General features: G+C 45.0%; 2 protein-coding genes across 4 annotated transcripts; both read right to left on the reverse strand.

Moving 5' to 3' along the window:
• Window positions 1-671: 671 nt before the first annotated feature.
• Window positions 672-10,144, reverse strand: LOC309334460 (ketosamine-3-kinase-like). 3 transcript variants are annotated; one of them, XM_081848759.1, is made up of 6 exons: window positions 9,833-10,144; window positions 8,458-8,609; window positions 6,585-6,676; window positions 5,262-5,344; window positions 4,056-4,178; window positions 672-3,140 (listed from the first exon to the last, which is right to left on the reverse strand). In XM_081848759.1, the coding sequence occupies exons 1-6, from the start codon at window positions 10,127-10,129 to the stop codon at window positions 2,802-2,804; spliced, it is 1,086 nt and encodes a 361-aa protein (XP_081704885.1). In that variant the 5' UTR covers window positions 10,130-10,144; the 3' UTR covers window positions 672-2,801. The 3 variants fall into 3 exon arrangements, with proteins under 3 accessions (XP_081704885.1, XP_081704887.1, XP_081704886.1); XM_081848761.1 differs by having other exon boundaries at window positions 9,720-9,970; XM_081848760.1 differs by lacking the exon at window positions 9,833-10,144 and adding an exon at window positions 9,256-9,528.
• A 2,346-nt stretch (window positions 10,145-12,490) lies between these two features.
• LOC309334462 (uncharacterized protein) lies at window positions 12,491-15,765 on the reverse strand (the record flags this gene model as incomplete). Its single annotated transcript, XM_081848763.1, has 2 exons — window positions 12,491-13,512; window positions 13,880-15,765. One exon carries the CDS (start codon window positions 15,763-15,765, stop codon window positions 14,776-14,778), a length of 990 nt encoding a protein of 329 aa, XP_081704889.1. The 3' UTR covers window positions 12,491-13,512; window positions 13,880-14,775.
• Window positions 15,766-15,793: the final 28 nt, after the last annotated feature.

Consider the following 15,793-nt stretch of genomic DNA (forward strand, 5'->3'; position numbering starts at 1 on the left):
AAGCAGTCAAAGCAACTTACAACTCACTGCACTAACAGGTATAGATAATAAGCTACTGTCACTCATCTCCCAAATCAGAAAAGGAAAAAGACAGGTGGTGTAGGAGGAAAAGCCAAATTTGTCAAGATTATCAAAGAGTAATTCAGTGCTATTGTTTTACTGTTATGTGACTGTGCCATCTTGGTTAACACTGTACAAGCAGAAACTGTTTTTCAGAATTTGCAGAACTTTTATATTCTATTGGTTCTTAATTGTTTCATAATATTTACAAGCAGAGGTGCTTGAAAGGTTTTGAAGGGAAGGTATCATTGTTTGTAATCTAGGCCACATTTAGAGAATCTTGACAGGTACAGGAAGCTTCTTCCAAGAAGACTTGGGTACAGAAAGCAGCAGCAAAGTCCAGCAAATGGGTCAGGGGGAACTGAGTTTTTAAAGGACATAGCAGAAAGGAGCAAGAAACCTACAATGTGGCAATGAATTACTTTGTGGCTTAACAAGCCAATTGCAGAAACACTGGTTAACTTTATTGATGAAACAATATAGTATGCATTGCATATTTGTGAAGGTTGATTCACAATGTTTACACGATGCAAATATTTGGAGGTCATAATATTTTGTGTTTACCATTGCAGATAGAAAACAATAAATAAAAATCCAAAGAAAACTAATCAGTCCGGAAAATATTTTATTCAACACAACCCAGAAAGATTACGAATTACAGTCACGAACAATGCTTTGCTTTAAACCCAGACCAGCCACTGATACTATTACTAAAAGTAAAAGTAGCGCACACACACACAGCTGAAATTAATAAATAAGTTTATATCTGTTTGTTTTTAGTGTAAAACCAATTGAAAAATATCAGGAAACACTGTAGAGGAATGTTAAGTAAAAGCCAACAGAAAGAATTCAGTGTTTGACATGAGCATGCATTCTAGGAATCATGCCTCTCTCACCTGGTAATATTAGGCATAGTGTTTGTTCATATGTATAATTCCATCCTAATCCCATTATTATTATTATTAGACATATCCCAGGAGCTCTGGATCCGTTTGCAGAATTCACAAAATGCTGTAACTGAATAATTATGTAATGAGAGCAGGAAACTGACATGCATAATGGCCACAAGAGGGAACCTATTTTCCAAATGCAATATTAAGGAACTTCCAGTAAGAATCCAGGTACATGTATTCAGCATGAGTACCAGGAATGAACCAGAAAGGAACTGTGATAATACCTGCAGTGAACGTGTACCAGTCCAAACCACCAAACAAGAAAAATACTAGAATAAAATAAAGTAACTTATGCATGCTACTTTTACATATGCCTCTTCCTCCACTTCCAATTTAACCCTGCATCACACAACCAACATGAGGGCAGCTGCCACCTGGACAGAGAATTAATGCTAGAAGTAAACTCTTTAATATCAGTTAGGCGTGGTAAGTCACTGTCAGGTTGGTGAAAAAACTGAATAACGTAATACAGAATTTTACTGCAATATTACTTTGAGGAGGATGTGCTGCAACAGCATTTTGGTTAGAATTAGGGTTGCCATGTTTTTTTCTGGCTAAGTTCTTGTGCCTTAACAACTGTAGGACATGTAAAAGATCAACAAGCAAACTTTTCCCAGCAGGAAGATGCTGCACTGAGGAAAGACGCACCATCTTTCTGCCTATCATTTTACACTTAAATCATGAGAGCCCTGTTGGAAAAGGAGTTGGCAATCCTACACGAAAATGTGGTCCTAAAATGGAGAACAGCCTAAGTGTTATGATGCCTTCCTCAAAGTTTGTTTCATATTCCCAAACCCTTGGGTAAGGGGAAACACTTCAATGAGAGTGTATTTTCACTGCATTACTATCTGCCAGAAGGCATTTCACTTCATTTTACCAATTGTCAGGAGCAGCATAGGAAACTCTTAAGGAATGACTTAAAAGCCAGAGAGTCTAGCAAGCTGCCATAAGAAACTAAGTTTGAGACAGCCATATATGCCTATAAATGCACAGCTAGTTCACCAGGGCCTGGAAATACATTATAAGTCAGCAGACTATTTAGGGAGGCAAGATCATGCTGGCTAGCAACGGACTCTAGCTGGAGGCTGATAGGTGAAAGTTAATGGCATGGAAGCAGGTTACCATAAACTGTGGTCCATACAAACTGTTCAGTCCAATTGCATCAGATGTACTAAGATAAAGTTGCAATGCTAACGGGGGGGGGGGGGCAGCACCTAGACTGCAACCCTCTATCTTCCCACGTGGAATGAAGTCCCCAGAGACTCAATATATGCTTCCAAATCTATTTCCAATTCCAGTTCTATTTAGAACATGGCTGCTATATTCCTTTGGTATCTGCCACCAAAATACTAGGTTGAAAGCTAAGTAGGAGGACAAGAAAAATCTTTCAACTCACTGTAAATCTTCCTTTGAATGTATATGTATGAACATAGCTAGCAAGTTGTTACCTGTTCTAATGCCCTGCTTGGATTTCTCCCTCTTTGGCATTAAAAATTTATTCCAATTTGCACAGCAGGAATTTTTCCCTAGATCTATGGAACCACCTCAAAACAAAACCTCTTTCATGCAAATCAAAGGTTTGTTACTTCATTGGGCAGCTCTCTGATAAACTGCAAGAATAGGACACCAAACCTAGGGCACAGGATGACTTGGCCTTTAGCTGTGGAAAGAGGGTGCAAGCTCGGGTTCTATTACAGCATATACACATTAGCACAGTTGAAACCCCATGGTGTGTGTATATGTGTATATATTTTCCAAAACAGGGAAATAAAACCTACAGGTAGGAATTCAGTTGACCAAATTCCTCATTATATTGATAGATGAACCTCTGTACCCTCCGCCAAAATGATTCCAATGGTTCATATAGTGAAATAGCTGGTACAGCTTGAGCCGTTTATCAAACCCTGGTGCTTTGGGGATTTTGCTGTGGTAGGCAGAATAAAATGAACCACTGAAGCCACCAAACATCCCAGCAATTGCTAACTCATACTCAGAGTGACCATAGAAAGCTGCAGGGTCAAAGATAACTGGCCCAGAGTCATCTTCAGCTACATTTCCTCCCCACAGATCCCCATGTAGAAGAGCAGGAACTATTTCCATATCGCCAAACAAACTGGGCATCTTCAGCTGAAAAAGAAATCAGGATTTAATTGTAAAGTTAATTGTTAAGGGGGTGGGGTGTTCTAATCTGTGGCTTTAAACAGCAGAAACATCAAATCCTGATAGAGAGAAAGAGACAAACCTAGAGTGTGGACAACCTAGGTGCATAGGATTTAAATTAAAGTAACATGAACAGTAGGGGGCACATCACATCCAAAAATTAAGTACAGTGGTACCTCGGGTTAAGTACTTAATTTGTTCCGGAGGTCCGTTCTTAACCTGAAACTGTTCTTAACCTGAAGCACCACTTTAGCTAATGGGGCCTCCTGCTGCTGCTGCACCAGAGCCCGATTTCTGTTCTCATCCTGAAGCAAAGTTCTTAAACTGAAGCACTATTTCAGGGTTAGCGGAGTCTGTAACCTGAAGCGTATGTAACCCGAGGTACCACTGTAACAAGATTTTCCAGTCTTGTTAGCATTTAAACCAGATATCTGAGGTACTACTTTATCAAAAGGCTTAAAGAAGATTTTTAAGCCTTTTGTATTTAAATTTAAAAAAATTCTCAGACATTCCTTCTCACATTATATAGCCACATATCAGTGTTCATTTCAATGAATAGAATGCTTATTTTAGTCTTTAATTGTTTTTAAAATGTACTATTGTATATTCAAATAGCTCCTCCTCTCCCTTCAAATATTATTTGGTCTTTTTCACATGAGAGTTCTTTAATGCTGCTACGGTATTATTCTTCCACAATTAGTAGAGACCTCAGAGAGATGTGGGTGAAAAGACTCTTTTCCACTAGTTTATTAGGTTCTGGGGAGAAGAGGATCATGACATTTGCACAGACAGTGTAGGTATTACAGAAACTCTACACAATGAGAACAACCCCACATATACTAATGTGACAATTCCCTCTATGTCCCCATGGGACATCGTTACCTGGAGTTTTGCCCAAAGTTCTCTTGCTTCCCTGTCTCCAGAGTTCTTCTCAATCATGTCCATCTGAGGTTGAATTCGTTGCCTGGCAAAGAAAGTCACCCAATCCTGTTGCCAGTCATTCACCTAAACAAACAAGTAGTCAAAAATTCAGCCAGTTTGCCTCTATGAGAAGATGCCTTGAAAAAGGCCCTCTGAGGAAAAATGGAAATAAGACAAGCAATTCATAAACCAATTAAGCCATACCATTTTTATGGAGACTCATCTAGACCTACCGTATTTTTCACCCTATAGGACACACTTTTCCCCCTCCAAAAATGAAGGGGAAATCTGTGTGCGTCCTATGAGGCGAATACAGGCTTTCGCTGAAGCTTGGAGAGCGAGAGGGGTCGGTGCGCACCGACCCCTCTCGCTCTCCAGGCTTCAGGAAGCTATCAGCAAGCCTGGGGAGCCCGCGGGAGTTCCCGCAGGGCTCCCTAGGCTGCGGAGAGCAGCCTGCCGCCCGGTGCGCAGGTTGCCCTGAAGCAGAGCACCCCGCACGCCTGGCAGACATCCGCAGCGTGGGGAGCCCTGCGGGAGTTCCCACGGGGCTCCCCACACTGCGGATAGCAGCCTGCTGCCCGGCGTGCAGGATGCCCTGAAGCGCCGCCATCCCGCTGTTCCCCAACCTGGTTTGGGGGGGGGAGTAAAGGGGGGAAATCCTTTATTTCCCCCCCCCAAAAAAATTAGGTGCGTCCTATCGGACGGAGCGTCCTATGGGGCAAAAAAAACGGTATTTACTTCTCTGGTGCTGAAACCGATTTAAATGGTTTGTAGATGAGACTTTCAGACTTTTACACACTTTACAAAAATATGAAATTGTACACTTTTATATATAAAAAGAAGACTCTTGCTAGCTATTAGCTACTGCTAACACAAACTCTTGACGCTGCATAAGGCACAGCAGTTGTTTTCAGAGGCATTCACTGGTGCAGCTGTAAACACCAACATCTGCTGTTGTGTTAGCTGAAAGGTGAAGATTGGTTACTAATACCAAAAGTTGTGACAGTAGCCCTGGAATCTTCATACCTAGTTACAGTTCTCTGAATTAATATTTAAAAGTCCTCCTATTCAAACATATTCAGCCTTTCCCAATTAAAGGAAAATTAGAAGTGAACAAAAAACTAAAAGATTTCCTCAGTGTGGAAGAGCCATTAGTCCAGATCATACCTGTGGAAGATAGCCACAACATGTAACAGTGTGGAACCCAAATTTATCCACAAACTGGATCCCCGTTTGTTCTTCACCTTTACCTATTAAAACAGAGAGAAGTGGTGATTGTCTGTTCTGAACAGAATAACTTTCTAAAAATAGGAAACTTTATTATAAAAAGGTAAAGGTACCCCTGCCCGTTCGGGCCAGTCTTACCAGACTCTAGGGTTGTGCGCTCATCTCACTCTATAGGCCGGGAGCCAGCGCTGTCCGCAGACCCTTCCGGGTCACGTGGCCAGCGTGACAAGCTGCATCTGGCGAACCAGCGCAGCACACGGAACGCCGTTTACCTTCCCGCTGGTAAGCGGTCCCTATTTATCTACTTGCACCCGGAGGTGCTTTCGAACTGCTAGGTTGGCAGGCGCTGGGACCGAACGACGGGAGCGCACCCCGCCGTGGGGATTCAAACCGCCGACCATGCGATCGGCAAGTCCTAGGCGCTGAGGTTTTACCCACAGCGCCACCCGCGCTTTAAAAACCTCCATTCTAAATAGAATTGCTTGTATTAATTATTATTACAGTGGTACCTTGGGTTAAGAACTTAATTTGTTCTGGAGGTCCGTTCTTAACCTGAAACTGTTCTTAACCTGAGGTACCACTTTAGCTAATGGGGCTTCCTGCTGCTGCCACGCAATTTCTGTTCTCATCCTGAAGCAAAGTTCTTAACCCGAGGTACTATTTCTGGGTTAGCAGAGTCTGTAACCTGAAGCATCTGTAACCCAAGGTACCACTGTATTATTATTATTATTATTATTATTATTATTATTATTATTATTATTATTATTTAATTTATATACCACCCTATACCCACAGGTCTCAGCTGCCACTAGCATGAGAACCATAAAGGTTGCTCCTCCAAATCTTAAAAACCTTAAAAACACATAGCTCTTACTAAGTTTCTATGTTTTCAGTTTTCAGCTACAACAAATTAAGTAAGATTCTGAGAAGTATGCAGTTGCTACTACTGGAGACAAAATCATGATCTGAATCAGGGGTGAGAAACCTCAAGCCTGGGGGCCAAATGCAGCTGCCCAGTGCTTTTTTCCCCAAGGGGTACTCAAGGGTACGCAGTAGCAGCACCTATTTTTGTTGTTTAAAACTGTGACATGTACTGTAACCACTTCATGGGGAGCAATTTTCAGGGAGGGCTGACTTGCTCCACCTTATTGGCATTTTAATATCTCTTTATGCATGCAATGAAGAGTTTTTAGGGGTTCTGCTATAGAGTTAGAGCAAAACAGCTGGGGGCATTGGCAAGTCATGGACAGCTGGGTACTTTACCAACAGTGTTTGCATCTTTCTTCAGCTTCTCCCCAAGTTTTTGATTGTGAAGATGAAGATCAGCCAACTGTGTTCCAAGTTTTTCTGCATGTCTAGTGGTATAAAAAAGACACTTTTACAAAGCAACCAAAATGTGATGGTTTCACCATGAAACAGCATCTGGGAGGGCACATGTTTTATCCAACCCCAATTTAAGAGGTACCTATCTCTAAAGGACAGAAAGAAGGCTGTCTCATCCAGCACCTCAACACATTCACTGCATACATTCAAGACACTATGATCCCTTATAACACTAAGCCTCAGTGTTGCATGTGCTGGAAGCCCAAATATGGGGTTGTTTATCACACAGTGGCCTGTTAAGTTACCTTGGACTTTGGGCAAGTGACTATAAAAACTCCAGGTTTGGAGTTCTTGAAAGAAGAAATATGTGTTGCATCAATCAGCATAAACTTTTGACCTGTTAGGAACTCGGCCAACAATAGAGGTTGGAATTTTGGTCCAGTGAGATGTCCTGTGATGACAAGCTGATCTGGAGGATTTAGGGGCAATTTGGCTTTGAGTGTGTCTGTGAAGTAATATAGGTTCTATATCCAAACTGATAAATTTCTAACCAATCTGATTTGTTTGATTACAATAAAAATTGATTTATTGCATCAATTCCGAGTTTCCATTCCAAAATAAAAGATTAAAAGACTGTCAAGCTGTTACCAGCAGTCCAGCAGGGAAAGTTCCCAAGAAAATTATAATGGCACACTATGACTGTAAATCTATGCATTCAAAGTCAGTAAGATCCTATGCACAAATAAATGCATACATAATTAATTAATATATTAACTTTGAAATCTCACCAAATATATTAAAGAGCAAACACAGTAACTTGGAAAATGTTGTCTGCACCAAAGTTCATAAAGGAAGTTCAGTAAGATCAGGGTAATTTACCCTCCCATCCCAGACAAAGTTATAGCTTCATTATTTAGAGCAGAATGCAGCTCTCCAGGCTTTTCTGTTTCGCCCTATTTGGACTCTCTTGTCATGCACCTCCCCAGTCCACAACCACCACAGGGCCTTCTCCACACTCTAATGTGCTTTTGCCTTGCTGCAAAGTCCTTGAACTGTGATAATGCCCCTTGTTCACCTGGAAAAATGGAGGGGTGAGAAATGGTCTGAGTTTTGCATGGCTAGCACATAGCCTATGCCACAAACCTGAACATCAGATCCATGGTTCTACCCAGTGTGGTGTAGTGGTTAAGAGCGGTAGACTTGCAATCTGGTGAACTGGGTTTGCGTCTCCGCTCCTCCACATGCAGCAGCTGGGTGACCTTGGGCCAGTCACACTTCTTTGAAGTCTCTCAGCCCCACTCACCTCACAAAGCGTTTGTTGTGGGGGAGGAAGGGAAAGGAGAATGTTAGCCACTTTGAGACTCCTTAGGGTAGTGATAAAGTGGGATATCAAATCCAAACTCCTCCTCCTCCTCTTCTACTACTTTTGCTTCTGTCCCCGGTCACCACTGGCATTCAACCTCTGGAAGGTTGAGTACAATGGAATGCAGCCGTCAGGCTGAAGGAGATACCCCAACCCTAATTTAGAATAAGTACATGGCAGCATGCTGGTTGCAGCTCAGACTGAAGCAAAGCAATAATAAATTTAACATTTTTGAATAAACACTTGGGTCCTCTTTCTCTTCTTTAGAAGTCTTCATAAAACACTTATGGGCCAAAATGCTACCCAACTTTAGTTCACATCATTGCATAAATGAATAGTAAATCTGATTAATTTGTATTAACTTGTTTTCGTCAAAGTGGTTTACATGATACTGATTTTCCTCCTCAAATATGCAAGTAAATCGCAGCAAGAAATTGAGACAGAGATTACCTGTTCAAACCCCTCATATCCAAATGCCCCATCACAAACAGAGTACCACCAGACGGCAGATCGATAACTTTTATAGGTTTAGGAACTTTCACAGTCTTTGTTTGCAGGATAGCTGTTAAACTTGCCATTTCTCCATCAAACATTCTCCTTGCCTGTCAGATAAAATAAGGGGTGGGGACTTCTGTAAACACTTTCACATACAAAACTTTCCAGCATATGTCAGATTTAAAAGAAAAATAATCTTAGGAGCCTGCATACACAACACATTTGCCCCTTTCTGGTCACATCCGCCCTTTAAGCACTGAATCAAAACAATTCACAACACAGCAGCTATTATTTAACTAACTGCCAAGCCATGTCTGCTCATTCCTTCATTAACACTAGCTATCAAAACCTTTGCCAATCTTGCCTCGCAAGTGGACATTTTCTAACAGGAGAGTCGGCATAAAAAGAATGCCTGGCACAAATCCTGTTACCTACGCAAGCTACTTTCCTAGCCGAAACAAGGCACCCTGAATGCAATCACGGGCACTCTCATTTACTGTTTCTCACGTTCCGTGGTGTGGACAAAACCACAGCTTTTTAAATGGGCTCCTATGGCCCTGGCTCAGATTAAAGCCCTGCCAAGATGTCCTGTTAGACCAGGCATCCCCAAACTTGGTGCTCCAGATGTTTTGGGACTACAACTCCCATCAACCCTAGCTAACAGTGGTCAGGGATGATGGGAATTGTAGTCCCAAAACATCTGGAGCACCAAGTTTGGGGATGCCTGTGTTAGACACTTCCTCAAAAGTAAACCTCCACTTCGCTGCAGTGGCGGGGCCCACGAGATGGATGGCGAGAAAGCCCCTCTCCAGTTCCGACTTCTGACTGTCTGCCAACGAACACGCAGCCGGGGCACCACAACTCTGGCTCGTCCGCAGGCACTTTCTTTCTTTTTCTTTCGGCCGCGGCCCCATTGCTTTTAAACAGCTGCCTGCAGGGCAGGAGAAGAAAACCATTGACATAGCCTCGTCGTCGCGTCACTGTGACGGGTGACCAGCTCGCTCTGTGCATTTGCGCCTATGTCAGGCCACTTTGCAAAAAAGAAGAAGCAAACAACATGGGAGTGCTATTCAGCAAAGGGGAGTAAACAACAATTCGCCTTCTTGCAGCACGGCTTTTATCCGACCCTTTGCACTTCACTCCCCGTCGCCCACACCCGCCTTCCCCACCGGGAGTACTACCCGCCGGTGCTTTCCCCCTCCAGTTCTTTCCCCCACCTCTGCGCGGGAGTTGCTTTTCACGAAGACGCGCCCGTGGTCGGTGTGGTAACTCTCGCCGTGGCTAATGCAGCCGCCCCCCGAGTGGCCCGTAGGCCGGAGCGCCGAAGTGCCCAGCTCGCGCCGCAGAGCCTCCTCCATCCCGCCGCAAAGCCCCGGGGAGAAAGAGGCCGGCCGCTAAGAGGCAGCTCGCCCCGCCCGCCGAACCGCAGGCCCCGCCCGCTCCGGAGGCCTCTGTGCTCTTGGCCGCCCGCTGAAATGGCGGGATGGCAGCAAGCGCCCGCCAGGGGAGAGAGCGCGCCTCTTGGCAGGGCGGCGCCTGCGAAAGGGCGGGTCACTGCCTTTGAGGAAAACGGGAGCAGTGACCTTTTCCCTTTTCCTCCCCTTTTCTTCTGGTTCACGCGTGTCATGTGGGAGGCCGTATTTTAAAGGAGGGGCTTGCTATTTGAGGTCTGCGCTTAGCTCCGCACTTGTGCTGGATAAATATGTAGAACTATAAAGCGCATGTGTCTATTTTTTATTTTAATTGGAAGGTCATATCTATGTGTGCCTCAGTCAAACCCACCGTTAAATGGACTCAGGAGTGCCATCTTGAATAAAATATTCGGGGAGGGGCAGGTAAGCCTCGCCCTGCATAATGGATCACAAGTCACAGCACATGCACACCAAATGCATAGCAATGCCCATCAGCGGATGTGGGGCTCAAATATTTTACCGGGGGGGGGGGGGCAAGGGACCTTGGACTCTAGGAGTTGGTTTGGGGGGAAATGGAGTTGCAGGACAATTGGGAAATGGAGTTGTAGGCCAAATTTGAACCAAAATGGTGATTCAGTACAGTTGCAAACTTGCACAGGTAGCCCTCCTAGATTCTGTTGTGTACCCATTGGCTTGCCAGTGAGTTAAGAGATGCTGTGCGGCCTGCCCTCTGCTAGTAGGGGGGTATTTGCCAAGCCTTAGGGCTGCTATATGTCTGGGATGTAGGGATGTAGTGATATGGGGGGGGGATTTCTGGAAGGCGGCGGTTTGTCCTGGAGTGTCTAGGGGTGTCCAGGGGCGCCGACTTATAAAAAATATTGGGGGGGGGCGGGAAAAATATCCTGCCCCGGGAAGTTTTCTAAATTTTAGATGAAAATTAGTGAGTTTTAAAGTTTTTAAAAAGTATTTTAGAGTCATATGATCAACATTAGAACCCCGAAAACTCGACTCTCTATAACTCCACACTCCGGGAAACTCGACAAGCCTGAAACACTTTTTGGCTTTGAAAAAAGAAACAAAACATAAACACGCACGGTATTTTCGTAAAAAGCTAATTTAATTTACAGTAACAATTATGCTTATAGACTATTACAGAGCAGTGAATATATAGCTTTGAAAAGACTGAAATGATATTTAAATAAATCCTAAACTATCATTAAAAGAATAAAACATAAAATATTGCTGTCGCACAGTAATAGCACTTTGATTAATAAGTGAAATAGCTAATTTAAGCTTACTTTGAATAAGGCTGAGGGTTCATTAAATAATAATATCTCAAAGTTAATGCTTTAATACAGTTAATAAAGTTAATACAGTATGCCTAATACTGTATGTAAATACTGTAATACTGTATGTAAATAACGGGCTTTAATTGGGTCTTACACCCTAAAAACATTTAAGTATTTGAAAATAACTAATACAGTACTATAGTAATATAGAAATACAGTACTAAACTAGTACTAATATTTCGAAACTGAAAATTTAACTTTCTGTATGTATTTAATTCTCTATTTTATAAAGATTTTTAATATCTGACAGTGAGTTTGGAGTAGCCCAATGCAAAAATCCTGAGGATCCATGTGGATCCATGCTTTGTAACCACGTTTTTGCACCACTGTGACCCTAGGCAACAGTGGGTGCGTGATTTTTTTGGTGCAAGATATAGCCATGGACATGCTATGTGATCTGATGGTGAATTTGGGGTGACCCAGTGCAAAGATCCTGTGGATCCATGCTTTGTAACCACGTTTTTGCACCATTGCAGCCCCAGGCAACAGTGGGTGCGTGATTTTTTTGGTACAGACTGTAGCCATGCAAAAATCCTGAGGATCCATGTGGATCCGTGCTTTGTCACCACGTTTTAAATGGGGAAGGAAGGAAAAACACAGAAGGGACAAGAAGCACAAGAGGGGTATGCCGCGAAGCAGCTGGCTAAGAATGCAGGGGAGGAGTTTAACGGGGTGGGGGGGAGGAAAGGAAGGCAAAAGTCCCGGTCCCCCCAAGCCAGCCCTCTCTCTCTCTCTCCCACCTGCGAGTCCCTAGAGCACGGAGAGGAGGAGGTGGTGGGCTGGAGCCTGCACGCAGTGTGACTAGGAAAGAATTAGAAGGAAGGGCTCGATCCTTTCCTTAACCCTCTGCTTGCCAGGAGGGCAGGGGATTCCCTGCTCTTTGTTGAGTTTGAGCAAACGCAGCAACAGAAGCGGGTGGGCAGTAAGACCCTGAGGCAGAATGCAGGAAAGCAGCAGCTTCTGCCTTCCGACCGCCCGATCTTATTTTTGCCTGATTTTTGCCTATTTTTGCCCCTGCGCTCCGGCTCCAGGGACCACACATTCGCTCAATAACACGCACAGACATTTCCCCTTACTTTTTAGGAGAAAAAATCTGCGTGTTATAGAGCGAAATTTGCGGTAATAATTTTCTTAAATTATTGGGGGGGCGGAGCCCCCCAAACGAATTTTTGAGGGGGCTCGGGCCCCCTCAGGCCCCATGGAGTCGACGCCTATGGGGGTGTCTGGATTTTTACTTCTTGAAATAAGGCAACCCTATTAAGCCCAACATTCTAACTCCTCTGCCTTACACTTAAATACACACATACACACAACACTATTCATTGCTGTGTTGAGCTTCAGACTAATATTTGGAATACAGTCCAACCCTGTCTTTTTTCTACCCTAATGAGGATGTGTTTCTAGGACACGGTGACATTCCAGGGACATCCCTAGTGGTCAACTTTCTGTTTAATTAAGGTTTATTTCTGTAGAGCAGCTGGCTTCCTGGGTTGGAATTATTTGGTGAGTCATCAGTTAATACATACATACCAAAATAAAAAAGGACAGCAGCTGTGTACTGGCTGACAATATCTACCAGAAAAGAGAAGGTAATTGGTATGTGCTGCCTTTCATTTGCTAGGTTTAGATGTATAAATGGAAAATGTCTCTTATCTTTTTCTGCTGGAAGCACCACTATAAGTGCATGTTCATGTCTCTGGGTAGGTTGAAGGTTAGTTCAGGAAGGATGCAAGCATTTTTACAAGCCATCTCCCAAACTTACTAGTTTCCTGTGCACAGAGAGCATTCAAACATAAAATCCCCCATCTCCTTTCTAAATTGTACAGTGATGTACCCTTTAGTAATGTATAAATCATTCTTCCAACTAATGAGATGTTAAAAATCAGTGGCTCAGCTAGTTTCTGAGAAATGATAGTCTTGCGAAACGAAAAAGCATGACAATAACAAAAAAATACTGTTTGTATTTTGTGCCTTCATGTTATTCTTATCTGCCTGGATGTGGATCTTTCTTTCCAAGTCTTCTCCTCAGTCCCTCTCACGCCTGTTGACAGCACTATTTACCTTACTGATAAGGGACACGCCTAGCTTCATAGGTTATTTTTTTTCTTTTCCTTTGCTGTTAAAATTTATCCCATTGCCAAGTCTTGCTACTTTTCTTTTATAAATATGCCCATTCTCTTTGGTCCCCTCTAGCTCATGCTAGATTACTTCATGCCCTTACTATTGCCAGTTTCTCTTCTCTAGCCTTCCTCTTTCATTCTTCAATTCTTAGGTAAAGGTAAAGGGACCCCTGACCATTAGGTCCAGTCATGACCAACTCTGGGGTTGCGGCGCTCATCTTGCTTTATTGGCCGAGGGAGCCGGCGTACAGCTTCTGGATCATGTGGCCAGCATGACTAAGCCGCTTTTGGTGAACCAGAACAGCGCACAGAAACGCCGTTTACCTTCCCGCCGGAGTGGTACCTATTTATCTACTTGCACTTTGATGTGCTTTCGAACTGCTAGGTTGGCAGGAGCAGGGACCGAGCAACGGGAGCTCACCCCGTCGCGGGGATTAGAACTGCCGACCTTCTGATCAGCAAGTCCTAGGCTCTGTGGTTTAACCCACAGCGCTACCCGCATCCCCCTTCAATTCTTATCTCTATCCAAAATTCGACTTCCAAATGTATTCATCTCTATTGTATTAAACAGCCTCTTCAAACCACTTCTGACTTCTCATACTTATCTGCTATGTGCACCCTGTTCTTAACTTGAAAATCTACCCACCACTTTGACCACACAAAGCTCTTGACCCTGGCCTTTCCTTAAATCTCCACCTATGACCACTGCTTCTTCAACTCCACCAATCTAATCCAACCAAAGGCTCATGCTTCTTTCAGTTACATGCCCATTCTTCCTTGCTGCCCCCACAACATAGGGTGAATACATATGTCAGTTGTCCATTCCTTCTAATCTTTCTTAGATCTTATCTTCCATGTTGGCCTTTGATTTATCCTTTTAATATACATTCCCAACTGCAACCCAGTTTTAAGTACATGCAACATTTGCCCACACATTTCTCTCTCTCAGTCCTCAGTTTCCATACTTTCTATTTTAGATTTAAGCACCTTGGAAGCAGGTTGCTACCTGTGTTATCCATGTATGTACTGTACAGCATGTGCACAATAACAGGGTACCAATAAATAACAACTGCTTCCTTTAAACTTTAAACTTGTGAGATGTAAATCCACCCAACAATCCTGCCAGGTGAAGGGCATATGCTTTGCCATTGTTGGAGGCAGAATTTAAGTCATGGTTGATCTGATTCTACATTTGTCCTTATGAATGCCATTCTAGAATAGTTTGTCAGCAGAATCATATATTCTACTGCCTCTGAACCCTGCTCTGACATTTCGTTCTGTACGCTGCAGTTCCATCAGTCGTCACCCTTATCCAGAGGCCACAATTTTCTCTGTTTTGTAAGCCCCAGTTCGACAAACGTGGGCTGGAGGCTGGACTCCAACCGGAGAGCGCTAAAGCGCGCTCACGCGTAACTGCACAGCAGCACATGCCTCATCCTCCGATGTGTAAACACAGCCGCGCAGCGCCCACCGCCCAGCGCCACAGTGACAGGCGTGCGCGCCAGCCAATACCACGGAAGAAATACCCCAGCAACTGAATTGTTGGTGCTTGAGGGGGCGGGTGCGCGCCCGCCAATGCCTTCGGAGAGGTGGCGTTCGGAAGCCCAGCCGTACCAATGGGGAAAAAGGAGTGTGGGGGCGGGGCCCTTTTCTTCCAATGGCAGCGGCGGAGGGCGTGGCCTCGGGAGCCGCGCCCCCATGGGCACAGGAGGGTAGGTGTTGGTTGGAGAGGCTGTCACAGGGTGTTGCGCTGGGAGCGAGGTCGGTCGGTGGGGAGGCAGCGGCGGCAGCAGCGACGGCAACGGCGCCTCTCGAGGGGTTCGAGCAGCGGCGAAGAGTTGCGGCGACGGCAGCCGAGAGGGTCCCCCGTTGCCTTCCTCGGCAAGCACAGATCCTATTCCCTCTGTGGCCGTTCGGCGCACCTGCTCCTCGTCGGTGGTGACGGGCTCTCCCCTTCTCTTTCGCTGCGACTGAGCGCGCCCAGCCAGCCAGGTTGGACGGGAGCGGCCGCCTTCGGTTTTCTTGGTGATCGGCTGCGCGACCCCAGCTCCCCGCATGCCGGCCTCGTGGGTGCGTGGCCGCGGATGGCGCCGTTGAAAAGTCCTCCTCCGCTGTCACGGTTGTGCGGGGACCTTGCGGCACCCACTGCCTCTCGCCTCCCACTGCTGGCACCGTGAGGCGACCCCTTCCTCTTCCTCTTGGCGGCAACCCACCCGAACCTGCTGCGAGCTCCCCCGGCAATCTCGGCTGCTGCCCCCGGCGACGCGCTCCGCGGGGCGGCTTCTTCGAACATGCCTTTGCGCCTGTGCTGCTGCTCTCCGCCGCCGCCGCCGTCCGTGAAGCTCTCGGTGCCGCCACAGCTGGTCGTTGGGTGCCTCTCATGGGCGCTGGGAACTGACTCCCCGCAGGG

Source organism: Podarcis erhardii (assembly GCF_964252035.2).
Source record: "Podarcis erhardii genome assembly, chromosome: 2".
NCBI classification, from domain to species: Eukaryota; Metazoa; Chordata; class Lepidosauria; order Squamata; family Lacertidae; genus Podarcis; species Podarcis erhardii.